Source organism: Alosa sapidissima, chromosome 21, assembly GCF_018492685.1.
Source record: "Alosa sapidissima isolate fAloSap1 chromosome 21, fAloSap1.pri, whole genome shotgun sequence".
In the NCBI taxonomy this organism is placed as follows: Eukaryota; Metazoa; Chordata; class Actinopteri; order Clupeiformes; family Clupeidae; genus Alosa; species Alosa sapidissima.
The window spans coordinates 19,788,333-19,815,142 of record NC_055977.1 but is presented as its reverse complement, the minus strand read 5'-3'; the positions used below and the strand labels follow the sequence as shown (position 1 = coordinate 19,815,142).

Below are 26,810 nucleotides of genomic sequence, written 5' to 3'. Positions count from 1 at the left end.
TCTATTAGTAAAATCATTGAATTGTTGACTAGGCTAATTTAATTGTTGGCTTATAACATCTCACATATCCGCAATTAGATTAGTTTTCCTATTAAAATAGAGGACTGACATTGAGATGTAGCCTACATAAAAAAAGTCAAACACATAGACTAATAATATTGAAATAAAGGCCTCAGGTGAGGTAGGCCTATGTCACAGAGTAGGCTAGCCTAGTTATTAACACACTAGGCTCCATGATTTAAACAGGATAGAAGATATGTGCAGCTCTGTTTTGTCTGCTAGCTAAAAGTTGCCTCTGATTTTGAGTTACGAGTGACAAGGCCTATGAGAAATGAGATGGCTTGAGACACTTTTCGAGAGCCAACAGACCTAGGCCTATAATACAGACGACAGTATATGTAGCCTTTAAAGTTTGTAACAATAGATTATAGGCCTAGACTAAAGCATAGCACTCTGAAATATTGGGTTGTAACCTATTGATCCTAATAGGTTGTGTGCTGTAGCCTAGGCCTAGTCTGTGGTTAATTTACACTATCCGACTCCTCACGCTTTGAAGCAGGTCTAGTCAATGTTTTTCTTGTGATGCCAAACCTAAAAGCAACCAAACTCCATAGTTCTCATGTATGGGGGTGAGTTTGTTAAACAGTGTTTCTGTTTTAGCATGCTTCTCTGTTCCACACAGAACCAGTCAGAATGAAGTCACTACGCTGGTGGCGTTAGCGGTATCCACAGCAACCCTGCGTGCGGCAGTGACGCCGTGACGCCAGCCAGGCAAATGGCGAGTAGGCGTGACCCATCTCCCCCTCCCTGCTCCGCGTGGGCGGCCCCGTGTGGTCGGGAGAACGAAACACGACACTCCTCTACAGAGAGAAGGGGGGCTGACGGGGAGAGAGCGAGCCTACGGAGTGAGTGGAAAAAGAAAAGTCTGTAAAAAGAGAGGGAGAAACTACCTCAGACGGCGAGCTTTTTTCCTGTTCGAACGTGCCATGTTATGACTGTGGAAATGACGTGTGAGTGTTGAATATGCAACATTGTATCACGACTAAACTGATTAACAGTGATACATTTCTCCAAAATCGTCGTTTGGATTTTTATACAATTCCCCTCTATCGGCACGTTGGCCTGGGACTTGCTGGCCTCCAACTTTGCAGTAGTGAGATTGCTGGCCAGCAGAAAACTAATCGCCTAAAAGACTCGGAAAGAAACTAGAGAAGGACTAGTTGAAAACAAACGGGGGAGCAGTAGGGGGCCCGAAGTGGAGCGCCCGAGAATTGCGGACGTAGAACGAAGAACGAACGGAGCGAGATCAGCCACGGGAGAAAAGTTTAAAGAGGTGTTTTGCGGTTCTCACCGACAGGAGAGGGAGGGTGGCCGACTTCACCCGAAAATTTTGTTCGCCGAGCAAGTCAGTGAGCGAAGCACACTCAAAATGAAAACCCCGGGGGATACGGGTAAGTCAAACTGCACTATCACAAAATGTTCAGTAAAATAGTGTTGGGCTCCACTGTGCACTAGTGTAAGAGCGTTTGTGATGATTCTGAATGACACCACATTTGACTACTAATAATGTTAACGTAATTGTCCGGGGGAAAACTTGCTAGCTGAATATACGGACACGGTAATTCGTAAATTAAGTTATTATGGGGATGTCCATGGATTCGGGAAATGTTCAAATGACATAGCTATCTATAAGATTGCTGTAAACTATTTCGTAACTTAGTTTGCATACAATAACGTTAACGTAGCTAACGCAATATCGCTAGCTTTAGCTTTCATACGATTGGTTTGCCGTGGCGTTGGTCAGGCATATCGTTAGCTGTTTGTTACTAGCTAACGTAGTCCCAACTTTTGCTGAAAAGCCATCGAGCCTATCTACGAAATCTTTCCAAAGGAAGAATGTGTTTATCAACACAACACGGTTTAATATGGCTTGACAAAGTTTCCCCTTCTGGTTTGCTTTAGTTCAACCCAAATAACAAGTTCGCTAACTGATTAGCCACCGAGCTGCCTCTCTTAAAGCTGTTCGTTCAAAGTTTGTTTCAACTCTTCCCAGTTAGCCAACTAGTTTTTGTTACTTTAATAATTCATGGACATGTTCTTTGTTGACTTGTGGAATGTATTTGACATTCAGAGTGCTGCGTTGGCGGCGTCTTCTAATGTAGATTCCCTTTTAAAGTCTTGCGTGTGGATGTAAAAGTGATAGTGTAGTTTCTCCTTACGAGTTGGGTTACAATAGGTTCCACCATTTGCCTTTAGCCAAGTTGATCTTGCCTTGCCAGCCATTTGGTCGGCCATACTAAGCGGACCTAGCTAGCTACTTTAACTGCATCGTAAGCACGCTTCGTTGTATGATTTTAGACTCTTCGTCGACCTGAATATTAGTATCTGTTCTTTACACTTGTCTCATGATTTGTTAACTTAAGTTCGATTAAATTGTTAAACAACCCAAAAGTCACCTTAACAAGCTCTTCTGTTTTAGCCAAGTTGGGCCGCTAACCAAGTTGGCCAGCTAACGTTAGCTCATGTTACTTTGTTCGTGTGAGTTTGTTAGAGATGTCGACTATTGTCATGGCTTTACCATTTATTTGAAAAGTACAAAAACAGCATTGCCGCAGCCCACTCACACTAACAATCAATGTCAAGGATATTCTTTACTTGCCCTGTTATTATATTACGTTGTATATTTATGTACTCGTTCTGTTTATTTCACACTCTTCCGGAAGTTCTTTCCGAGTGGCTTCTCTTGCCTGCCTTTAAATGTTGGAATGTCGCGACTTCGAGCATTCCAGTCGAACCTGAGACCTAATACTTTCGTTTGGACTTGCTGTCTGTGGGTAGTGAAAATATAGAAAGGATACTTTGTTTCAGTTGTTCAAATCAACTACTGGGTCACGTATATCCAGATTATGAAACTGGAAAAGAAGTCCTTTACGCTCTCTCGTATTCTTATGACGGGACTCACCACGCGCTCCTTTCACTAACAAATTACAGAGTCCCTTAATCTTTGTCGTGTGTCATAAAAATAATACTCAGCCAGTGAAGTAATGTGTATACATCAGGATATTAGCTGCTTATTCCATACCCCTCCCCTTCGGCTCGCCTACATAAAATAACTTTTTAAAGCTCTGCTCTATGTGGCTACAGGTAGTAACACTGAATGAGTCTTCTGGTGAAATTGAGTTGCAGTGGCAACCGACGGCCATTGACCTCGCATGTACTGTATTAGGTGTGTGTGTCTGGATCAATAGGATTGCATACAGTCTACAGATACACACAGAAAGTGATTCGTCAGCATGTAAAACATGTAATTGGCAAAGTGTTGCTTTTCATGGAGGCCTATTCCCAGGAAATGTTGTGCAGTGTTAATATACTTGGCTGTTTTAGTGCATTCTGTAAAGTTCCCCAGTGCTTATTTTGCAAATTCATACAGAAAGGTCGGTTTGCTACACGGAAGCCAAAGAAAGGTACGTAAAATGACCTGGATGCTTCAGTTGCACATCACGCTTGGCCCCAGGGCTCAAAGCCAGCCCCACAAACTGTGGGTGCAGGAATCCTGAGAGATCCTCCGCTTCCTCATGCACTCACATTAGCACCAGACTGGTTTTGTGGCCGCAAGGTACTCTGCAGCCAAGTGTTAAAACCAGCCATTCTACCTGGCTCTCACAATACACAGGAATACTTCTCCGAAAAAGATAATTGTTTAAAAGAGCTGGAGCTGACCTAGCTTCAGGCCAGCTGCCCTTTCTCAGACAACAGTGCAAAAGCACAGATTAAATTGAAAAATGATCAACTACATTTAGCATACATGACCAAAGGATTGTTGCGTAAAATAAACAAAAAAACGTGCGCTTTACCCAGTGTGAAAAATGAAAACTCCAACCCTACAGGCAACCATCGAATAAAGCTGGAGAGGTGGCTCCTGTCATTTCCCTCCTCCATCCTCTTTTTGTTAATATCTGTCCGTTTCACCTCCTCCACACCCACCCACTCTCTCCACCTCCACCACCACCCTGTGTGCTTGGGCCCCAGCTACTTTTTTCCACTCTCCTCCTGACTCATTAGATAAACACGCTGCCACATGTGAGGCGGCACATCTGGAACAGGGCACTCTGTTGTCCTTTCCAGCCTCGCGGTGTGGCGTGGCGAGGCGAGCCAGCGGCAGCTACATCAGCGGCAGGCATAGCAGCAGCTGCAGAAGCAGCCCAGCACGGGCAAGCCGCCAGCACAGCTTAGCAGCAGCAGACCACGAACGCCGCTGAGCCAGGGCGGGGGCCCTGGCCTGTTGTGTGTGTGTGTGTGTGTGTTTGTGTTTGTGTGTAGGCAGGCTTCACCCTGCGGCATCTGCAGGTACTTTCTCACTAAGAAGGACGGTAGAGGAAAGAGAGTCTGAGACATACAATAGTTTTTGTCCCTGCCATTTTGAGTTTCCTGTCTGTATGAGTGTGAGCTTCTGTCTTCCAGTAGGGTCTGCAGGTGGCCTACCATTTTTCAGTTTGGAGGTAGAAAGTCTCTTGAGGCACAAAGGTTCCCAGTTTTTTGCGTGCGTGCGTGCGTGTGCGTGCGTGTTTGAGCCCAGTGAAACCTTTAAAAGAAAGCTTTGCCGTTTTCCACAGGTCAGCCCAGGCCTCAGGGCTTTTTTGGGTTCTGGCGTTGAGCCGGCCTCTCAGAGACATAGGGCCTTCCTGCGCCTGGCACACAACCGGCGTGTGTGTTTGTGTGTTCTGCAGCCATGTCTGCTGTGTTCAGGCCACAGGTTTTGGTGGGAACTCCGGAGATTCGTTTAGACTTCGTCTGTCAATGCCCGCCTTGGGTGTCTGTGGCTTTTGGCTTTTCCTTTTGGTGTGTGTGACTGCGTGTGTGTGTGTGTGTGTGGTCATGCTTGTAGTGGAGGAGACCTCAGACATGTTTCTGTTTGGGTGGGGCTTTTTGAGAAGTGTTTGTGTGTGTCAGTGTGCACATATTCCCTTGAGCCCATTTGACCAGACATTAAATTGTGGAAAAGATGTTGTCATTTATGAACATCCTAACACACACAGCATAGTTAACATGTGGTGCATTATAAATGAACCAAGAGAGGTCTTTTTTGTTGTTATATGACCACTATCCCATACAATATATGTGGAATCCCTGTTCTTACAGTCCAATAAACCACTATCCTCTTTTCCTCTTCTCTCTATCCTATTTCCCTACTACCTGTGTTTTTCTTTGTGTGCCATAGGTCAGAGCTTAGTTTAGGTAATGGCCCCATGGCGGTTGTGTTGTCAACAAAACAGCCAGTCAACACGCTCCGAGATCTGCCTGATGCGTGAGTGGAGCGGCAGAGACTTCAATCTAGAATACGGCACTAATGAAGACTGAATTTATATAGGCTGTGTGCTACACACAAACACACGTCCTTGCAAGTGTGCACACACAAACAGTTAGACTTTATTAAGGGATCCAGACCCCCCACATTCCACTTTAATGGCTGGTGTCTGTGTTGCATTACACATACGCACACTCACAAGCGTAGGCAGACGATTGTTGCGCGCTCTCTGTCTCTCTCTGTCTCTCTCTCTCCCTCTCTCTCTCTCTCTCTTTCCTTCTCTCTCGGGTTGCCATCTTTGTGGTGACGCCACCGTGACTCGCTCCCTCTTTATTTTTAATGCAGCCAATTTATTTTTGCAGGCGGATCTAGTGTTAACGCAGCAGGCTTTGGCCTCCCATGCACACTCGGCCCCAGATAGAAGTGTGTGTGAGAGAGGGAGAGAAAGAAAGAAAGAAAGAAAGAGAGGGGGAAAGAGAGGGTTAGACAAACAGATGAAGAGGAGTCATCTTAGCTCTGTGTATGTGCCGGGGGGGGGGGGGGGGAGTAAACCTCTGCTCTTCTGGTTGTGTGTTCGAGTGAGGGAAGAGGAGCAAGTTCTACAAGTTGTGTAATCTGTGTGAAGCAGAGGGGTGAGCCAGATATCTCCGTTGTGAGACACTAGTGTAGTGTTTACTGTGTGTGTCTCATGCTCATGTCAGATCTATCTTCGAAACATGTTTCTTCACATATCTGACCCGGTGTAACTTACAAGATTGACACAGAGTGACTGGTGTACACTGGAAAGCGTGGAAGAGGGGTGAGGAGGAGTTTGAGGTTTTCAAAAAGCTCAGTTAACTTTGATTGACAGCTGGCAGCCCCTTTGCAGTCTCTCTCCCACGCTAGTACCCCCACCCCCCCACACACACACACTCACACACACACACACACACTCCAGATTCCCTGTTCTGGGTCTTTGGCACTAAGTGCAGTGCTGTGCTGCGAAGGCTCCTGATACACTGTCTCTCTGGGATTCGGGTGCTCGTAAATCAGCCAAATGAGCGTGTGTGTGTGTGTGTGTGTGTGTGTGTGTGTGTGTTTTGTGGTGTGTGGGGGCGTCTCATCCCAAGCTTTTGCTTCTGAAGGCGCTGTGGTGGAACCCGCCGTTTGCCGAAGAGGCAGCGCTCTTACACAAACGCTCCACCACAGCTGGAGCCGCCCAGGCGACCCAAGACTGTGTGTGTGTATGTGTGCGCTCGCCAATGTCTGGAGGAAAATGAAAGTGAAGACCAGTCTGGTGCTCTAACCACAACACAGAACTCGAAAAGAGTTAGCCCGTTGGCTTTTTTCTTTCTCACCCTTTCTCTCCCTTTCTCCCTTTCTTTCTCTCTTTCCCTCCCTCCCTCTCATCTGTCTTTTTTCCATTTGGGTTCTCCACCTCCCTTTCATGTGCTTAGCTATCTGTTTTTCCTGATCCCCCTCTTTCTCATGAACTTTTTTTTTCTCACACTTACTTAATCATTTCTTTCTCCCACTCGTATTTCCATCTCCCACTCTCTTTCCCTTGCTCTCTCTCTCTCTCCCTCTCTCCCTCCCTCCCTCTTTCCCTCTCTCCCCCTGGTCTTTCTCTGTGTCTCTGGTCTTGACAACACTTAAAAGCAAACTGAGTCCTGTTGAAAAGTCAGGCTGATGGAGAGATAGAGCACAAATGTAAACGACTGTGATTGACCGGGGCCTGAACTGAATGAGCTGGAAAAGACCAGCCATACCTACAAGACCACCTGTGGGGCAATGTAGACAGGAACAACTAACCCCCCACCCCACACACACACACGCATTCGGTTTGCTTGCAGAGGTATCCTCACCAGCCATTCAAACAACTTGGCACTTACATTTTGCTCACATGCACACATTCATTCGGATAACAAGCACACACATGCACGGATACAATCATCTTACACAAACTTTTACACACCCTGGCCTCTCACTCAACCGCTCATTCTCCAGCAGAGACAAATGTCCAGAGCCCAGACAAGCGTCTCTCTGCCGCCCCGAGGGCTGATGGTTCCGTCTACGGGTGAGTGGGGGAGGGGACACTGCACGGCGCTGTCTACACTCTCCCAACACCCCACCCCCATGACCACCCCCTGCCCTGACACAATCACTCCCCACCGCTGAGAGGGTGACCCTCATTACCATCTATCCCAATACAAGGGGTGGGGGAAGCTGCTGCCATTATTGAATACCAATACCCCCTAGTTGTTAGTGAAATCAAACGATGAATGGCTCTTCATCTCTCTCGGGATAAGGGTTGCGTGATCTCTGTACTGTCAATGATGCACCCATTATCACTATGGAGTGAAGAGGCACGGCTAAATAGTTTGATGGCACAAAGAAGTACAACTCTGGGCCCTTAAGCTCCAAACACACTAGGAACAAAAAAACTCTAAACACCATGGCTAGAGGAGGCCATTTTCCCAGTCTCAGAAACAAAAACGGTCCCTTACTCTGCCACAGAGGGTGTAGATAGACAATAGTGAAACTTAACAACCTGGGTTTGAGTCCGGTGCGGGTCATTTCCCGATCTCACTCTCTTCCACTCGCTTCCTCTTGGTCTCTTCACAGTCCTATCCTAAAAGGGGGAAAAAAAGACACAATTTTATGAAAAAATTAAGAGACCACTGCACATTTTTCTGAGGTCATCCTACGTGTGCTGAGTGACATTTTAATGAGTTGATGGTCATATTCGGACCACTGCAAATTTGAATATGACCGTCAACTCATTCGAATGTCACTCAGCAACTGTAAGATGACATCAGAAAAATGTGCAGTGGTTTCTTAAATACAACTCTGGAAAAAAACTTTTTTTTTTGAAAAAAAAAATGTTTTACCTTCATTTGTATAAGTCAGGTTAACTGTTGAGCAACACTTGTGTTATTTACCATCGCCTTCCTTTTAGGAAGTCAGACAGAGAGAAAAGTGGGTGAAGGGTCATGCTAGTTGGACCTGTTTGACAGATAAGCTTGATCAAAGCCCTGCCACCCGATAAGATATTAAGAGTTCAGCCACCCGCAGATAGGCTGAGACGTCACCAGCACTTCCCCTGCCTCAGCTGTATCTGAGGACTTTTGCCTCTCTTCCAGGAAAAAGAGGTTTCCACCTGTGATTATCTTAAGGGCGGCCATTTTGATGCTCAATCTGCACTCTCTTGCTCAGAAGCCTAGGGGAACCTAGGGAAAGCTTGATAAGCTTTGATCTATTGGCTCTAAGTCTTGGCCAGATATACCTCGAGAGAATTTTGTTCACCTTTTTCACCCCACCCCCCCCCCAACAACCCACCCCCACTCTTCCTTTGCTGATCAGTTGAAGAGCCACTCTTCACTCTTGTTGCTTTGCGGAGCTCTGCTTTGCTCACCTCACCTACATTCTCTGAGCCTCGGGGGCAGGAAAACCCCCGTGGGTGGCAGCCGTAGGCCTGTAGGGGCCTGTTCACACTTTCAGCATGCCTGCAGGGGCTTGTTTGCTCTCTCTGGGCCACTTTCTGTTGTCTGGGCCTCTGATCACTCAGTGCCTCTCAGAGGCCTCTTCACTCTTTTGATTTTTGTTGTAAGAGTGACCATTGTTTATAAACGACTGAAGGGATTGACCATGCCTGAATGCTCAGGTGAGTGGAATCTGTAGAATCTCCTGCAGGGTGACCCTGGAAGACAAACATGTGAGGAATTCTAAACTTGGTAGACTCTAATTAGTCTCTTTTTCACGATAGAGGACAGTTCTCAAGGGTCAGTCCTCTGTAAGTTCCTTTTGTGACTTGTAGTTGCCTTGTTTTGAGTTAAACTCTGGGGACTACTGAAGCCTAGGGCAACAGGCGGGAGAGGTCTGCTGCCATGGCCTTGCTGACCCCAGGAGGCTGCGTCTGGGTTCTGGCCGGCTGCTCTCCGCTCCCTCCCTGCCTCCCCGCTGCAGCAGAAGCCGAGGAGTTGGCTGCCCACCCAGAGCGCCGTGCCTCTGTCTCGCTGGTCGTCCATCCATGACTGCTCTAATCACAGGCCTAGACCGTGGAACAGCCCTGCCTTGTGTCTGATTTCTGTCTGGCCAGAGTTGGCGAGCGCACCGCTCGCCTGGCCTGCCATGCCCCTTTCTCTCTCCTCTTTCTTCTCTCTTTTTTCACTCTTTCTTTCTCTCTCTCGTTCTCTCTGTCAGGAGAGGCCATGGATGTGACCATATCTTGGCGTCATGCATTGTTACACACACACACACACATACTTGCCAGCTTCTACTGGTGCAGTGTTACCCCTATGATCGAGTTTGGATGTCACAATGACCTAGAGCTATATGGGTTAGACACACTCCCACACAGACACACATGCATAGCCTACATACACATACTCATTCGATCATCCCTGGCCTGCTTCAGTCCTTGTGTGGAATGGTGCCCAGACACCTGTCCAGTCCGCTGTTACAGTAGAAGAGTCTTAGATCATTGTTTTGCTGGCGGGGGTGCTTTGTCTAACAGGAGCTATTTTGGCTAGCCTTTCACAGCTCTCACACTCCAGTATGCCTGACTGGAAGTCTGTGGCCCTGAGAAAACTCTCTCTCTCTCTCTCTCTCTCTCTCTCTCTCTCTCTCTCTCTCCTCTCTCTCTCTCTCTCTCTCTCTCTCTCTCTCTCTCTCTCTCTCTCTCTCTCTCTCTCTCTCTCTCTCTCTCTCTCTCTCTCTCTCTCTCTCTCTCTCTTCTGTTCTTTGGTTTCCTTTAGACTTTTACACTATTCATAACTCGGGACAAATCCCGCTCATGTGTCAACGGATATTTTAGTGTGCCGCTCTACAGAAGCCATTTGCCTTAGAACCTACCTAACATACATTGGCTACTGCTTTGAAGTGTGCTGAAGTACCATGCCCACTTTACACTTATGGAGATTGACAGTGGAGATGGGACAGTTATTTGAAATGTTTTTGTTAAATTGTTTTTTTAATTTGTTTTATTTACCACACATGCTCAATGGTGTGTGTGTGTGAATGTTTGTGCTTTACAATGTTCTATCTTAATGCACACATGGTCATACTTTGTGAAGACCTGAATGTGTTACATGTACAAACTTGTTATTGGCGAGTTGAACGTGTGTGTGTGTGTGTGTGTGTTATGTAAGCGTGATGTGTGGCATCATGTGAGGCCTGGCACTGTGCACCTGCAGATGACTCGTGTTCTTTTGATGTGCTCCTCTCAACCTGGTTGTTTCTCCTCTTTCTCTCTCCGTCTGTCTCCTTTTCTCTACTTCTCTCTCTTTTTTTTCTGCTAGTCTCTCACGCTCAACCGCACCACTCTTCCTGCCGCCGCCTTCTTTCAGTCTTACTTGTTTCCTCCTCTACCTTTTCCTTTCTTGTGGTGTTCTGCATCTTTTACTCTCTCGCTCTTTCTCTCTGTCTTTTTTTTTTTTTTTCACTCTCTTTCTCTGTTCCGTCCTTCTGTTCCGTCGCGAGCGCGGGGTGCGTAAGCCACACTGCTGGTGTGAGGCTAGCGTGGTGTGTCGTACTGAGGATGTCGCATTTCCTGTACTCGAGGCGAAATGCGGCTTCTTCCCCGTGCTAGGCTGCTTTTGGCCATTCTTCCGTGGGGCGCAGGGTTTTCGAGTATTCTTTCAAACGCCTCCAACGGCTTAGCCGAATGCTAATGCCGGGGGTCCAGCATTGTGTGTGTGTGTGTGTCTAAGGAGGGCCACAATCGTCTCACTGGCTGGTTACCCTAGGTTACGAGTTGGGCCTCATTCTGGGTCCAGCCGTTGGAACCTGTGTGCCAGAAGCGTGTGGTGTGTGTGTGTGTGTGTGTGTGTGTGTGTCACACACACACACACACACACAGAAGCTTTTTGGAATGTGTCGGCCTCAGTGTGATTGTAGTTAACGTGATTTGGTGGCATTGGGAACAGATTTTGTAAATTTCCTCGTCTCCTGCTACGTGTGGGCACAGTGGCGGTGTGTGCTTAGAACTTTTGCACACAAAGCACTAACAAAACACACCTAATCTCACTTTTTTTTGTTGTTGGATGAGCACACATAAACACCTACAGGCACACATACACACACCTACACAAACACCTTTCAGTTAAGCCTACATCACACACAAAATACAGTTTGTCCTTTTCTCTCTGTCCCTTTTTTTTTCACTCACTCACTCTCTTTTTCTCTCTTACACACACACACACACACACACACACACACACACAAACAAACACATGCAGAGTATTAGTCATTCCTCCCCCACACATCCACTCTTTTTACCTTTTCCCTGCCGCCACCCTCATTAGCAGATGGAGGCCGACCTTTTCCTCGCCCTAAATATAGCCCCGCAGAAGAATGAGAGGAAGGGAGGGAGCGATGGAGGGACCGCGCAGAACCAGAGGGGGAATGAGTCTGGGGGGCTATTATAACACCCCCCCCCCCCTCACACACACACACACACACACCCACATATGTAGACACACACATGCACAATGGTCCCTTGCTTTTTTTTTTTCTTGTTCATATCCACTCCAAACAGACGCACAGACCGACGTCACTGGGTGTCTATAAAAGGCACTTTATAGCAGCCTGTAATCACAAGCAGAGCGGCCGGGGGAAACGGCCTGTTTTTCACACGTTCCAACAGGTGCTTTTTCTAATGGCGTCTCCTGCTGATTCTGATCAGAACCAGTGTACCCACACACAGACAGACAGCGCTACACTTCACACACATTAGACGTATAATCACCACCGCAATTCATACATGTTGATGCAGGCATACACACACACACACATTTGCAAACAAGACTGCAAAGCACTCCAAACTCACACACGGAAAAAAGTGATCTGTATTTTTTTTTTTTTTTAAAACATAGCTGACCAAATAGATCAGTGTAGCTTAGTATGTTCTGAAGTCAGATAGATAGATAGATAGATAGATAGATAGATAGATACTTTATTGATCCTCAAGGGGAAATTCAAGACATTGTCAGACAAGTCAGACATTGTCTCTCAATTTCTCACTCACTCACCACACACACACACACAAGGGTCTTATTCATTCCTTACTGTTATCACTGTAAGTCATTTCAGCTGGCTCAGCAGCTAAAGTACTCTTATGTGTGTGTGTGTGTGTTGGAGGGGATTGTTCATCCCTGTGTGTGTGTAGGTTGCCTTTGCGCATTTGTTTTCATCTCTGTTGGTATGCTTGCGGTGTGTGTGTGTGGGGTAGGGGTTCTGGGTGTGCGTGTGGGGTGTGTTTGTCTGTGGCGTGTTCTGAATGTGTTTGTGCTTGCTCGTGTGTGGGATTATGTCTGCGTGCGTAATGTGTGTGTGTGTGTGTGGAGAGGGGGTGTTTGATCACTTTGACTGATCTAAAGAGCATTAGTATCAATCAGTCAGCTAGTCTCTGTTCCCTGCCAATACTACCTACGGGCAAGATTTCTAGACTGTGCGATGTTATGATAAGGTGTTTATGCACGCAGCATTTTCTCTTCACACCCATGTGTATACGTGTGTGTGTGTGTGTGTGTCTGTCTGTGTGTGTGTGTGTGTGTGTGTAATCCTCACTTGGCTGTGCTGGAGTCTATGTTTGGATATGTTGTCTCTCTCAGGTGGTTTCTGTCTCCAGCAGCTACAACACGCATCCCAGCGGTGCACCCAGGCCACATGTGTGCGCGAGTTGTTGTTCTGTGTGCATAGGTGCGCGCGCGCGCGCGTGTGTGTGTGTGTGTGTGTGTGTGTGTGTGTGTGTGTGTGTGTGTGTGTGTGTGTGTGTGTGTGTGTGTGTGTGTGTGTGTGTGTGTGTGTGTGTGCGTGAGCGTGAGCGAGTACAGTAGGGAGAGAGAAATAGTGTGTGTGTGAGCGAGAGAAAAACAGTGCTGAATCCAAAGTGAGCTTGCTCATGTAGAGAGATTAAAAGTGTGTGTGTAAGAGCGAGAGGAAGAGAGGAAACTGTGTTTTGGTGTGGTAGGAGTGTAACTGGCGCTGAATAGCTGGGGCAGGAAAGCCCTGTGTGTCTGGTCGTTGGGTCGGCAGGCGTCAGCTCCAGCATGTGTGTTGTGCAGCAGACGCAGTGCAGACGCCACACTCATGTCTGATACACCACTGCTGACAGGAGTCTGGCCTAGCTTCAACTCTGTTTGTGTGTGTGTGTGTGTGAGAGCGAGTGTCGAGAGAGAGAGAGAGGGTGGGGGGAGCAAGTGTGAGCCCCTGTGAGTGAGTTTGTCCCTGTGATGAAAACCTTCAGGGTAATAGGATAGAGTTTGGGAACGAAATTTTTCACTTATTTTTTTTTTCTCCCTCCTACCACAACCCCTCATACCCTCTTTGTCTTGTGTTTTGGACTTGGCTATTTAAGTTGGACTTGTCCTTGTGTCTCTTTCATTCTATAATCTTTCGTTGAGGCCATTTTCTGTTCTGTTACACGTCTTTGCTGTGTATTTTTAGTGCCGAAAGTGTCTTGTTGCTAGGTGATTGTGGGAGAGGGAGAAAGATGGGTAGAAAAGGATGGAAGCAGAGGGAGGGAGAGAGAGAGAGATAGAAAGAGAGAGTCAGTGAGTTAGTGAGGGTACGGCGCGCTCCTTGTGAAAGCTGAATGACAAACACGCTCACGCGCTCGATATGAGTCAGCACTTACGCACACACTCGGCGGGCGCAACAGCTTTGTGCTCACTTTATGTGTGTGTGTGTGTGTGTGTACGAGTGTCTTCTCACGTTGCCTTACCTGCTGAGGTTTTGCGCTGCTTGACGTGTTTGTCATCCACTTTCTCTCACAGGCCACAGTTTTGGTGTGTGTGTGCGTCCTAAATGGATGCTAGTTTCCTTAGTGTGTTTGTGTGTATGTCAGTCAAGCATGTAGTTAATTACATCAGCTCGTTAGCCTGTGCGTCCTGATTGGCTGCGTGGCGGGGTAGGAGCCTGAGGCGGCTGGTGGGTCGGAGGCCCTGTTGGTGTGGTGCAGACGGAGGTGAAGCTACTGCTGCCGCACTCAGACCCACGTAACATCTGAGCACGCTCGCCTCTCTCTCTCTCTCTCTCTCTCTCTCTCTCTCTCTCTCTCTCTCTCTCTCTCCTCTTCGCTCCCGCAGTCCGCCTGACGTGCGGCTGATGCAAGCCTGGCCTAAGCGGTCCCCATGGCAACCCCTATACGCCCAAACAGAGCAGTCACGAAGGTGTGTGTTCGTGTGTGTGGCAGCGCTTGTGTGTTTTAGTCCGAGCACTGAACAAAGACGCACACATCAGTCCACAAACACACACACACACACACCTCTCCTCTGCCTATCCTGGCCATATCCTGCTGGGTGACAAATAAACTCCACCTTAGTGTTTGACCTGTTGCCCACGCTCTGGCCCTCCTTATCGTCTAGGGTGGCGCCCCCGCTCCTTGAATCAACCACAGCCATTACGAGCCGGTAACCAAATCGAGATATTAATATCAAGGGCCAGATTGGCCGATGAGCTTCGCGGGGGGCCCCCCCCCATCTTGCCGACCCTCTGCACACGTCGGTTTAGGTGGTAGTGACATCTGTGCTGTTCATTTTCAGAGTGACTCAGCCTCCTCCCCACCGAGAGAGGAAGATGGTGTGAGTGATGAATAAAAATGCAAACGCGAGAGCCGAGTCAGAGCGCGTGGAAAGGAAAGAGGTAGATGGAGAAGGAAGCAGGCGGTGGAAAGAGGTTTTTAAAACGAAAGTGAGTGGTTGAGAGGAAGAATGGGTGACTGAGGGGGCCATTGATTGATGGTGCAAAAAAAAAAAAAAAAAGGGGAAGAGAGTGATTCGGTTGACAGAAGATTGACAGAAATTGAAAGAAAGAAGTAGAGGGAGAGGGGGAAAAAAACAACAAGGGCATAGTCCTGGAGAGTGAAATTAAGAGAAAGAAGGAAAAAGAGAGGGTGAGAAAATAGGACAGATATCCTGGAGTGATTAGTTACACATCTGGTTCCAATGAGGAGGCTGTGTGTGTGTGTGTGTGTGTGTGAGTGAGGGAAAGAAAGAAAGAGGGAGCAAACGATGAAGCCCTCAGTCTGTCGGGTGCCATGTAGGCTGGCCTTCTGCTGATGCTGTGTGTTGAGTCTAAGACATGAAGGCATGGAAACACACTCACTTTGTCATTTGCCTCTTTGATTCAGCTACTTCACATACCAAACCACACACACCATACACACACACACACACACACACACACACACACTGCCTGTTTTTCTCAGAGTGAATGTATGTGTGTGTGGGTGTTCATTTTTATTTTGACTGGAGCCTCAAGGTTAAAGAACTTGATGCTGTAATACCCTCCAACACAGACACACACACACAGACACACAGACACAGACACACACACAGACACACACACAACTGCCCTCAATGTTTCCATCACACACACAGACACACTGCCAGTAAAGCTCATTGTATCACTCCAACATTTGGATGGGATTAGTATAACGATGAGGGCTCATTATAGGAAAAAAAGACTACACTGCCCTGTACACAGCATTTCATTATGAACAATTAACATTTTGCTCGAATTCATTCACGCAGATGTTTACGACTGGAGTAAAGGGATCTCTTTAACATCAACAGCATTTCGCATTTGAGAATGTACTATAGCATATACATTTGGTTTAATTTGCGTATGCCCAGAGTGTGATTGGTTTTAGTTTTTATTTTCCATTCACGTGCCTCTTTTACAACTTAACTTTTTTCAAGTTAATAACCTCCATGGGGCTTCCCCTACCCCCCCCTCTCCTCTTCTTTCCTCTCTCCCCAGGGTTCGCCTTCCCAGACTGGGCCTACAAACCGGAGTCGAGCCCCGGCTCGCGCCAGATCCAGCTATGGCACTTCATCCTGGAGCTGCTGCGCAAGGAAGAGTACCAGGATGTGATCGCCTGGCAGGGCGACTACGGCGAGTTCGTCATCAAGGACCCCGACGAGGTGGCGCGTCTGTGGGGCGCCCGCAAGTGCAAGCCGCAGATGAACTACGACAAACTCAGCCGCGCTCTCAGGTGAGCGAGAGTGTGTGTGTGTGTGTGTGAGAGTGTGTGTGTGTGTGTGTGTGTACATACCACCCCGCACGTGTGTTTTTTTTTTTTTTTTTTACTTAGTAAAGTAAAACTAAGTACAACTTATCCTAGGTAAGTGTGTGTGTGTGTTTACTTAGAAGTATAGCTTAAAACTAGGTGGTTATGTCATGTACCTACTTGTTTGTGTACCCTCAGGTGAAGGAGGGAAATTGTGTGTGTGTGTGTGAATACAAAAAATGGATGTGAAAGAGTGTTGTGACCTTTCTTGTGTGTGTCTGTGCCATCACAACTCTCTTCTTTCTCTCTCTCTGTCTGTATGCCCTGTTGACAGGCAGTGGCTAGATGTTTTTTATGTCCTGCTCCTTCAGTGCTACAAGGTGTTCTGCTCTCTGTCAGTCCAACCTCTTTCTCTCTCTCTCCGTCTCCCATTCATGTTCTGTCACTCTTCAACGCTTCATCGACAGCAATCATTCATGTTTTTTTTTGTTGTTTTTTTTTACTTGTCGTCGTTTGTGCGTGTGTGTGTGAGATGTGACCCGTTGGTAGTCTCATGTCAGAAGAACCAACCCCGCTCCGCGTCGGCAGTGATGCCAGGAGCCAGTTGCCATGGCAGCGGCCGACACAAAACACTTCAACTCGCTGAACTCGACGTTGCGCGGTGTCTCATAAAGAGGCGGCCCACTCAGCACTCACATAAGCGCGCGCGTCCGCATCACAGCCAAATGCTCTCTGGGGAGAAAAAAAAACATCCACTCCCACTGCACACAAGGAGAGGAACTGCAGTTACACACTCACAGAAGAAATGCTCACACAGTCCGCACACAATATAACAATATAAAGACACACACACACACACACTTCATGTCATTCTTTCCAGGAAGACCCTATAGCCCACACAGGGACAGCACCCACCCACAGTAAGTAAAGTACCTATGGAGTACTCAAAGGAAGTGAACGATAGGACTTGGAAGAACAGGATGAAGGGAGAAATTGTTCAGCCCCATTCTCACTACATAAATGAGTTGCCAGATAGTTGGAGGAAGAGAGAATAGTTAGTTGAAGGTACCTTTGACCCAGCTCATGTATTACCCACTGGAGCAAGGTGCTGGCCCCAAATTAGATGTAATGTTAGATGAAAATGTCTATCTAAGTAAGTCAGGGATAATGTATTGTCCGCTGGTCATTATCGGGAAATAAGTCCTGCCCTGAATGGACTTATTTCCCAATAATGATCAGCGGATAATGAATTATTTTTCTGTTTTTATTATACGGGCACTTGCTAAAATGAGAAGGGAAACTTAACACAATTTAAAAGGATTTTGTTACCGTTTCGTGGCTTCTGCCGGGAAAAAAAATAGTTTGCCACACAAACAGAACCTTTCAGAAAGAAATGTTTCTGATGCTGCATAGAATCGTATTACTTGTTGACTTTCACTTTCAATGAAGTTCAATTAGGTAGTGAACAAACTATTTATAGAATGATATGAAAAATTTGAATCGGAAGCACAAAACTCGTTGCCATTGGCTGCGGTGATTTAATTTTTTGCAGTAGTCATTATACAGAATTATCGGACTTCCGGATGTTTGGAAGGTCTGTTCATGTTAATGGAACTTTCTGTAGCATTCTGTATAGCCATATTATAAGTAAAATGTATAGTGCTCTTCACAGACCGGAATTGCAACGTGCTCTACAAGGAATAAATAAAAAGCAAATGCACAATAAAAGGGCATAAGTGCACAAGGCACAAAATGGCAGCACAGACAGAACTCTCAAAACAAACATCTATTTGAAATCACTTTGAATAAAACTCTAAAAGGCTAAATAAATCGATGTAAATGTGAAAGGTAGGTGTGTGTTTGTGTGTGTGTGTGTGTGTGTGTGTGGATAGCGGGGAGTAAGAGATTGGGGAAAAAAGAACGCAAGGGGGATGGAGAGATGCGTGGTGAACTCTGATGGAGGAGAAGAACGTCTGGAGCGCATGAGGGGCGATGGGAGTGACTGAGTGTGGGAGGCCAAAAGAGTCTGGGGGGAGAACAGAGACATAAAGGGGGGAGATGAGGGATATTAAAAATGAAAAGCGAGTGATTGAGAGAGGCATGTAACGAAAGAGGGAGGATTGGAAGGGATGGGTGGGGGGGGGGGGGGTGTGATCAATCATGTGGGGGTGCAGTTCAGATGGGGAGCAGGCTGCACTTTCATCTGATGACTTCTGCAGGCACTCGTCCCTCTGCTCTGCACGTGTGGGGGCTCCATCTCTCTCCTTTTTTCTTCTCTCTTTCTTTCCTCTCATTCTTTTATTCTTGTGTGTGTGTGTGTGTGTGTGTGTGTGTGTGTGTGGTTTTGAGTTGGAGGTTATATTGTGTGAACAGTCAAATTTCCATGTCTGCTGCTGATTCCACACACACTCACCTACTCTCTACCCTGCCTGACCCTATAGACTAGACATGTCTACTTTCAGTTCCTCATGCATATGGCACAAGTCATGTCATACTTAGAACAGTTTCAATCTTTCACACACACCGCATATTCACACCGCATACTCACACTACTTGACAAGTGGCAAACACGTGCCCGCCAGACTTCTATAAACAAGTCCGTCTCATCCTTCTTTTATTTAGTATCTAATCTGCAGTGCAGGTGCGTGCTTTATGTGTGGCACCCGGCCCAATACGGGTGGAATTATGATGGTCCCAACTAGGAAGTGAGCCACTTGGCAGTAGTTGTTAGTATATAAATACACACACACACACACACACACACACACACACACACACACACACACACACACACACACATGGGCGAAAGTCACAGACATGCTTAAGAGAGCTCTCTGATCCTTTTGATGTGAGTTCAAATGGTCTTCAAAGAGCTGCTTTTTGTGTGCCTCAGCGTGTTTGACCCGCTGTGTGTGTGTGTGTGTGTGTGTGTGTGTGTGTACCCACACTTGCACGTCATGCAAGTGTATACGTGTGTGGGAATGTGTACCCATGAAAGAGAAGGCTTTGGTTGTTGTGTGTGTGTGTGTGTCTGTGTGTCATTCTGTAGTGTGATGTCTATACAGTTGTTAACGAAAGGCTACCTGTATGTATGTTGGCGTGACTTTGTGTTGATGATTGTGTGTGTGTGTTTGTGTTGTCGTGTGTATGAGTTATACCATTTTATGGGTGTGTAGGTGGCACATTGGCATCTGTGCACTCGTGTGTGTGGGAGTGTATGTGCATGAGTCTACCCTTTGTTGCTGTGTAGGTGGCATGTTGGCGTATCCAAATGTGTGTGTGTGTGTGTGTGTGTGTGTGTGTTTATGTGCGCCTGCGAACAGTATGTTCCTGTGGAAAAAAAGCCGAACGCCCTCTCCAGTCTGTGGCCGTATCAAAGCAGGTCCCCACAGCATCTTCAGCAAATGGGCAGATGACTCACCGCTCACAGTGCATATTTAACCAGCTTATCTGCCAGACATGCTCTCTGGTTCACACGTTTGGGGCCGACTGACTCCCCGTTTGGCCTTTTGAATTTTTCACAAAAACATCTCCCAGGTGCTGATCCATGTGAAATCCCGATCGGTGCATCAAGACCATTAGTCGCCCAAATCCCTTGGTCAGGGTTTTCGTTGTCTTTTTTTTTTTTTTTTTTCCCCCTACATAGATAATTCAAAAGGCACCTGCCTTGCCCTAGGGTCTGTGTCGTCAGTGTTTCTTGACTATGTTGCCATTCTGACGCCCAGTCCTTTTGTGAATATAATGCTATCGAGTATCGGGGAAGGGGGAGGGGGGGGAATCCCCCTGACACACACTACTTACCTGAAGACACGTTTTCTCCCATCACCTTTGAGCTTGTCTTTGAGCCTGGAAAAACCCTTCACTGATGATGGTTGATCTGTATTGGATTCCCAATCCTGTCCTGCACTCTGAGAGTGTAACCCTGTCTCTCTCTCTTGTCTCTGTCTGCAGATACTACTACAACAAGAGGATCCTTCACAAGACCAAAGGGAAGCGGTTCACCTACAAGTTCAACTTCAACAAGCTGGTCCTGGTCAACTACCCCTTCATAGACATGGGCTCTGCAGGTAGTTCAACAGTGTACTTATAAATTCTTCAGTGCGTGCTTTTTACAGGGCACAGAGATGTGTTTCAATGAAAAAGTGTGTTTGTGTGTATTTGAGATTGTTCATTTTTAGTCTGTCTGTGAGGTCATTCCTTGCTCAAAATGGAACCTCATGATCGTCTGTGTGTGTGTTTTAATGTGGTCTGTCGTATTTGGTGTTAACTGTTGCTATTTTTGGGGGGCTAATGCATGCCATAGAGGCGCTTTTTCCTAAAGAGAAGCCAAACACCAGAGCTTGGCAGCCGCCCCACGACAGGACCGCAGACTGTGAGGGCTTATGGGAAGACGACACGTGGCTCTTGTACCCTCCTCAGAATGGCTTTTTCTCCCTCACCCTCTATCCATCTATTCACTCATCCATCCATCTCTCTTGCGCTCTCTCTCTCTCTGTGTGTGTGTGTGTGTGTGTTTGTGTGTGTGCTTGTGCACATGTGTGTAGATCCATGTGGATCCATACATCTTTATCCGTCACACTCTGTGCTGCATCCCTGCGGCTGCTGTCGCCTCCGTGCCATGACATTACCGTCCTTCATCTCTCTCTCTCTCTCTCTCTCTCTCTCTCTCTCTCTCTCTCTCTCTCTCTCTCTCTCTCTCTCTCTCTCTCTCTCACATTAATTTATCTATCTATTCATCTTCCTTGATACTACTGCCCTCCTTGATTCTATTGCCCTCATCCTTTTCCCTGTCCATCACTGTCATCCCCCGCCGTAACATTGCAACCGTTTCAAAATGTTCTCTCTGTCTGTCGCTCTAGGCAGTGGAGTTCCCCAGAGCGCCCCTCCAGTGCCGTCCGGCGTGGGCTCCCATTTCCGTTTCCCGCCCTCCACCCCCTCCGAGGTGCTCTCCCCGAGCGAGGAGCTGCGCAGCCCGGGCGTCTTCAGCGCGGTGGCCCGCCGCATGGCCCGCGGCTCCGTGAGCGACTGCAGCGACGGCACCTCCGTCACCTCCGAACTGGAGGAGGCCGGAGGAGGCGGCGGCGAGGAGCGCGGCGGAGGAGGAGGAGAGCGGGCCTTCCGCAGCCTCCTCCACCCCCGCCTGTCCCACGACTCGCTGTTCCGCGTCTACGGGCCGCCGCCGAGCCGCCCGGGGCCGCCCCACGGGCCGCCGCAGTCTCACCGCGCCCACCCGGAGAACCTGTCCCCCTTCCCGGTGTCCCCGCTCCCGGGCCCCGGGGGCCTGCTGGGGCCCACCCTGTCGCCGGCGCTGTCCATGACGCCCAGCTCCCACCTGGCCTACACGCCGTCCCCGTCGCTGTCCCCGATGCTGGGCTCCCACTTCTCCTTCAACCCGGAGGACATGAAGCGCTACCTGCAGGCGCACACGCAGAGCGTCTACAACTACCACCTGAGCCCGCGCGCCTTCCTGCACTACCCCAACATCGTCATCCCGCAGCCCCAGCGGCCCAGCGCCAACGCCGCCGAGTCCAAGCCGCCGCTGGCTCCCCCCTCCCACGCCCACGCCCACGCCCACGCCCACTCCCATGCCCACCTGCCCCTGCACCACGCTCACCCCCACGGGCCGCCCGGAGGACCTCCAGAGGAGCCGCGCCTCTCGCCCTTCCAGTTCAAGCTGCAGCCTCCGCCGCCGGGACGCAAGCAGCGGGACGGGCCTCTGGGGAGCTCCTCCTCTTCCGTAGCGTCCGGCTCCGCACACCACAACTCCTCCTCAGGGTCCCTCAGCCACTCAGGAGGCACGCCTAAAATTAAGGTGTGTACATCTGACTGATATTAATGTATTCAGTCACTTAGGGTGTCTTCTAACTTGCATTCACATACGGTTTGTGTGTAAAGAACAGTAAAAAAATTTGAGAGGGATAATTTGAGAGGGAGAACATACTTACACAAATGTAGTACTGGATTGCACTGTTATACATTGAACATATATTTGCAAAAGGTAGACGATGCTTACTTCTGTGTCCATGGATTACAAGATGTACATATGTTTATGAATGTGTGTGTGCGTCCCATGATCCTCAGGTGGAGCCCATCTCTGATGTAGAGTCTGAGGAAGAGGTGGAGGTCACCGACATCAGTGAGGAGGACGAAGGCGATGTTTTCGCCCCGCCACACCACATCAACGGCTTCGGCCTCGCTCTGGTCAATCAGCCCCACCATCCACCACAAGCCGCCGACGACGGCATTGTGGCCGACGAGGATCTGGACGAGGACGTCTTCAAGACCCCTGCCGCTCCGCCCACCACCACCACCATCACCAGCAGCGCCAGCGGTCCCTCCGGGGGCCTGGCCCTGCTGGGCCTGAAGAGCGAGCCCCGTGAGGTGGGTCTCGGCCCGGCCAGCCCTGGCGGCACCCGCTGCATCCCCCTCAAGCTGCGCTTCAAGCGCCGCTGGAGCGAGGACCAGCGCCTGGAGGCCGGCAGCGACGAGGCCGATGATAAGAAGGTGCGCGCTGCCCCCGAGGAGGACGACGCCGCCGCCGCCGCCGGTCGCGATGAGCAGCCTGGCGGCGAGAGGGACATGGGCGCCTTCCGGCGGGCAGAGAATGGCGAGCGCTGTAGTCCCCCTTCCCCGCTCGTCCTGCCCCCGGCACCCGCCCAGAGGAGGGTGAGCTCTGAGCTGCAGAGGGCCACGGCCCAGCTGTCCCTGGAGAATAACGGCTGCTGATTTGAAGCACACACAAACATATACACACACACACAAACATGCTCATGCCTACACACTAACAAATATGCTGACACCTTCTTAGCTTCTCCTCACACACATGTGCATCCAAAACTAACAACTGACACCCACATACACAGTTTAGACACACACAACACGCATTGGCCCATGCTTACTTAGACAGGTAAAACCTTGGTACACACACACACACACACACAAACACACACAAACAGAAGGAAGTGTCCCTTTTTTGATACACAAACATGCATATACTGTGTGTAGAGTTTAAAGCCGGTGCACACAAATCTTTTCAAACTATGTATATTGAAACAAAGTCCTGTTCTCAGTCACATAACCTGCACACACTGTAAATACGACAGAACACGTATACTGACGCTCCACAGTGCCGAGGCAGACACTAAACACCGCTTTTCTCTCAATACTGACACGTCACCGAGCGGCTCAGGACAAAACTCCCTCCCTCATTGGCTTGTGGTCCCCTCGCCCCGCCTCCTTCAGTTAAGCCGGGCCCTCCCATTGGCTGCTCCTGTGGCCCTAAAAGACTGCCTCTTCAGCCAGTGAGGCAGCAAAAAGCTGTCTGGCCTTGTTGTTAAGGGCCCTAGAAGAAGACTTTAATACATGCCTTCAACATCAACAAACAAGAGATTACAGAAGTGCCTGTTCCTTAGTCAAAACACACCATTACGACCCAGAGGGAGAGAGGTGGGGGAAAAACCGTAGGAAACGCAGACAAACATGAATTGCGTCTAAAACTAGACTGTCTAGATGCTCTAGACATGTTTTGACTGCCGGGAGTTCCACTTTATTGCCTCTTCACAGCAATGGCCTTCTAGAGTCTGCCTTCTAGCATATGACTATGCCTGATTCGACTTGGTATGAGGGGAGATGTATTCTGTGATTTGAGGGACCGAAAGAAGTTGACAGACTGATAGATAAGTCGCCATTAAACATCCACCATCCGCCACCACCATCACATCCTTGATTAAGTGAGTTTTGGTTAAAGGTCATGCCGCATCAGGCCAAGTGTGTGCAAGTCCTTAAACTCCTCACAGGAAGTCCATAATTCCTCCTTCGCTGCCCTAGACTGATGACTTGAAAAGAGCAGGAAAGCGGTCTGTGTCTGATCGGCCCTCTGCCATGAGACCGCCTTCCCTGTCATCCTCAGCCAATTGGACCACCCTCATGCCAGGTCGGGCCAATGGGGTTCACCCTTACCAGCAGGCCTTCGGCTGTAGTAGGACTGCCTTTTTGCTGGCCTCTGACATTGGGACCATGCATCAGACTGAGAGGCATCTTTCTTCACATGTACAGCCAGGATGCAGAAGAGATTTTAGAAGTGTTACTTTGCTACCTGCAGTAACCATGGTGATGATGGCGAAGATGATGATGATGATGATGATAATGATAATGATGAGTCTGATGTTGTGATGTTATTTTCTTTTTCCCCTTCCCTGTTCTGTGTTGCTATTACTCTTATTCATTCTATGTCTGGGAATGGAACTGGGGGGAAATTGCCTTATAAGGAAGGCAAGCGTTTTATAGGCATTGCTTTTGACATTTGCAGTGAAGAGTGGGTCTGGTGTATAATGCTCACTTACTCAAACAAGCGCACACACACCCATACACGATGGTGATATTTAGCCAGGGTGTGTATGTATGTATGAATGAATGTGTGTGGGTGTGGGAGTGGGAGTCATCCCTAAAATGTAATGATTTTAGAGCACAAAGTCCAACTCAGGCTGCGTTTTGTGGATGAGGGATTTAGTTTTCTATGCGTTTCAAATGGAAGAATCTCATCCCTGTTGCACTCACACCTATGAACTAATAGGAGCCCCAAGTGAGATGATGGTGCCTTAAAGCATACGGCTGCCCCTGCTTTTAGAACACACGTACACACACACAGCCTTTAGAGAACACTTTACTCAAATGCGAGGCACCAGACTAAATAAAACCTCACACTGCCAGTTTGCCTTCATTTTATAGCATGTTTAGAGAGAAGATATACACATAAGTATTATATACAATCTATATATTTGATACAGATGATTTCATTTTCAGAACGTTAGTTTGATATATCCCATGAATAGCTATTTTTAAAATGGTGTAAAAGTGGAAACGCGAGGGAAGATTTTTCCACTTGATTCTAGGCAGATCATCTCAACGCTCTTGTGACAAATCATTAATGGTTGATCCAAACAATAAAAGAAGCCATTGTGCTGCAAGTGATCAAAAAAATGGACAAAGTATCTTATATAAATATATATAAATATATTTACACATATACACACATGCATTTGTAAATAGTCTGTAGCTATAAAATGATGAAAACAGGCCTGTTTGGAGCCATCATGTTTATTTTTGAACAAAATTAAATTTGGTGAGTGATTCTGCTGACAGAAGCAACACTACAGTGAGCGTCTGCCCCACGTAGCAAGGACCTAACCTGTCCAGGTGGACAAAAAAAAGAAAAAGGAAAAAAAAAATCACATATAAGGAAGCCTAAAGCTAAACCAATCAGAAATGGACCCAGGGATGAAGTCTCAGCACCTCTGTATATTTTTTTCCAAGTCCTTCTTGTGTGCCTCTGGAAACCCTCCTCTAGCAGACGAAGGAGGGTGGGGGGAGTCCTCCCCAAGCCCCCCCCCCCTCAGGAGCTGTCGCCTGTGCGCCGTCAAATGAACCCTTGTCTTGAGTTTGGCCCTCGCAGGCTGCATGGCCTCGCAGGCTGCATGGCGAGGCCTCCAATTGGTCCATGCCAGACCTCACCGCTGCCTTACTCTTCAGGAAAAGAGAAATAAACAAAACATCAACATGACAAAACAAGTACAGGAACAAATAAAGTTCCCCATCAGTATTGACTTTATGTCTTTATTATTAATATTATAATTATTACATTTTACTGTTCATATTAATTTTTAGTTTTATGTTTCTTTCCAACATTGATACTATTACTGTTATTTCAAGAGGCTCGCCTCGCAGTCAGCCTAACCCTTCCCATGATCCTTTGCGCTCGCGTGTGTATGGACAGTCCTCCCCACGTGTCCCATCGCACACTGCTCTGTTCAGCTGACCTGTGCTGCCGTTGTGGTGATTTGCTGTGTGTTTTTGGCTGCTCCGTGTCGTGAGATGGTGAACCAAGAACATGGGGAGGTTGCTGGGGAGGAGGGACATAATCTCCTATCAAATTATTTGTTATATGTTCTCTTTTTGGCCTTGTGTATATATTATATATAAATATAAATAAAAAATCTTTCTTTTTTTCTTTTTTCTTTAATTTTTTTTGTGGGGGACTACCGGTATGTAAGAAAAGACATTGTATTATTTTACTGTGTAAAAGTCTTTCTATTATATATATATATCACTTCATCTCTCTCTTTCTCTTTGTATTTCCCTCATTCAGCGGTTATGTAACACTCTATAGAGAGAGTTGAGATCTTTCCCATCATGATGAAACATTTGTACTTTTTGTTGGTCTTGTATTTTTTCCTTTTTCTCTTGTAATTAAAACTGTAATCAGGGTTCATTAAAACAGGTTAAAAAGGAGTGTGTGTTTTTGTGTGTTTGAGGTGCATTGGTGCGTGCATTTCCTCAAGACAGTAGATAGCTTGTCAACAATTACTATAGTCCTTGACTCATCTCTTGGCATCTTAGCGGAGTAGTGCTTCTGAGACTTGGTAAATGGTGTGCTTGTAGCAAAGCAGTCTCTTCCTACAGGACACTGGCTGTCTTTGATCCTAGGAAACACTTTGCTTTGCTGTGGACGGCACA

At 47.7% G+C, this 26,810-nt stretch overlaps 1 protein-coding gene across 2 annotated transcripts; it reads left to right on the top strand.

The window, feature by feature from the left end:
* The first annotated feature begins 811 nt into the window (after positions 1-811).
* On the top strand, positions 812-26,585 carry erf (Ets2 repressor factor). Of its 2 annotated transcripts, none has more exons than XM_042076214.1 (5): positions 812-1,451; positions 16,064-16,283; positions 20,250-20,365; positions 21,158-22,110; positions 22,380-26,585. In XM_042076214.1, exons 1-5 carry the CDS (start codon positions 1,430-1,432, stop codon positions 23,022-23,024), a joined length of 1,956 nt encoding a protein of 651 aa, XP_041932148.1. In that variant the 5' UTR covers positions 812-1,429; the 3' UTR covers positions 23,025-26,585. The 2 variants fall into 2 exon arrangements, with proteins under 2 accessions (XP_041932148.1, XP_041932147.1); XM_042076213.1 differs by having other exon boundaries at positions 16,049-16,283.
* Positions 26,586-26,810: the final 225 nt, after the last annotated feature.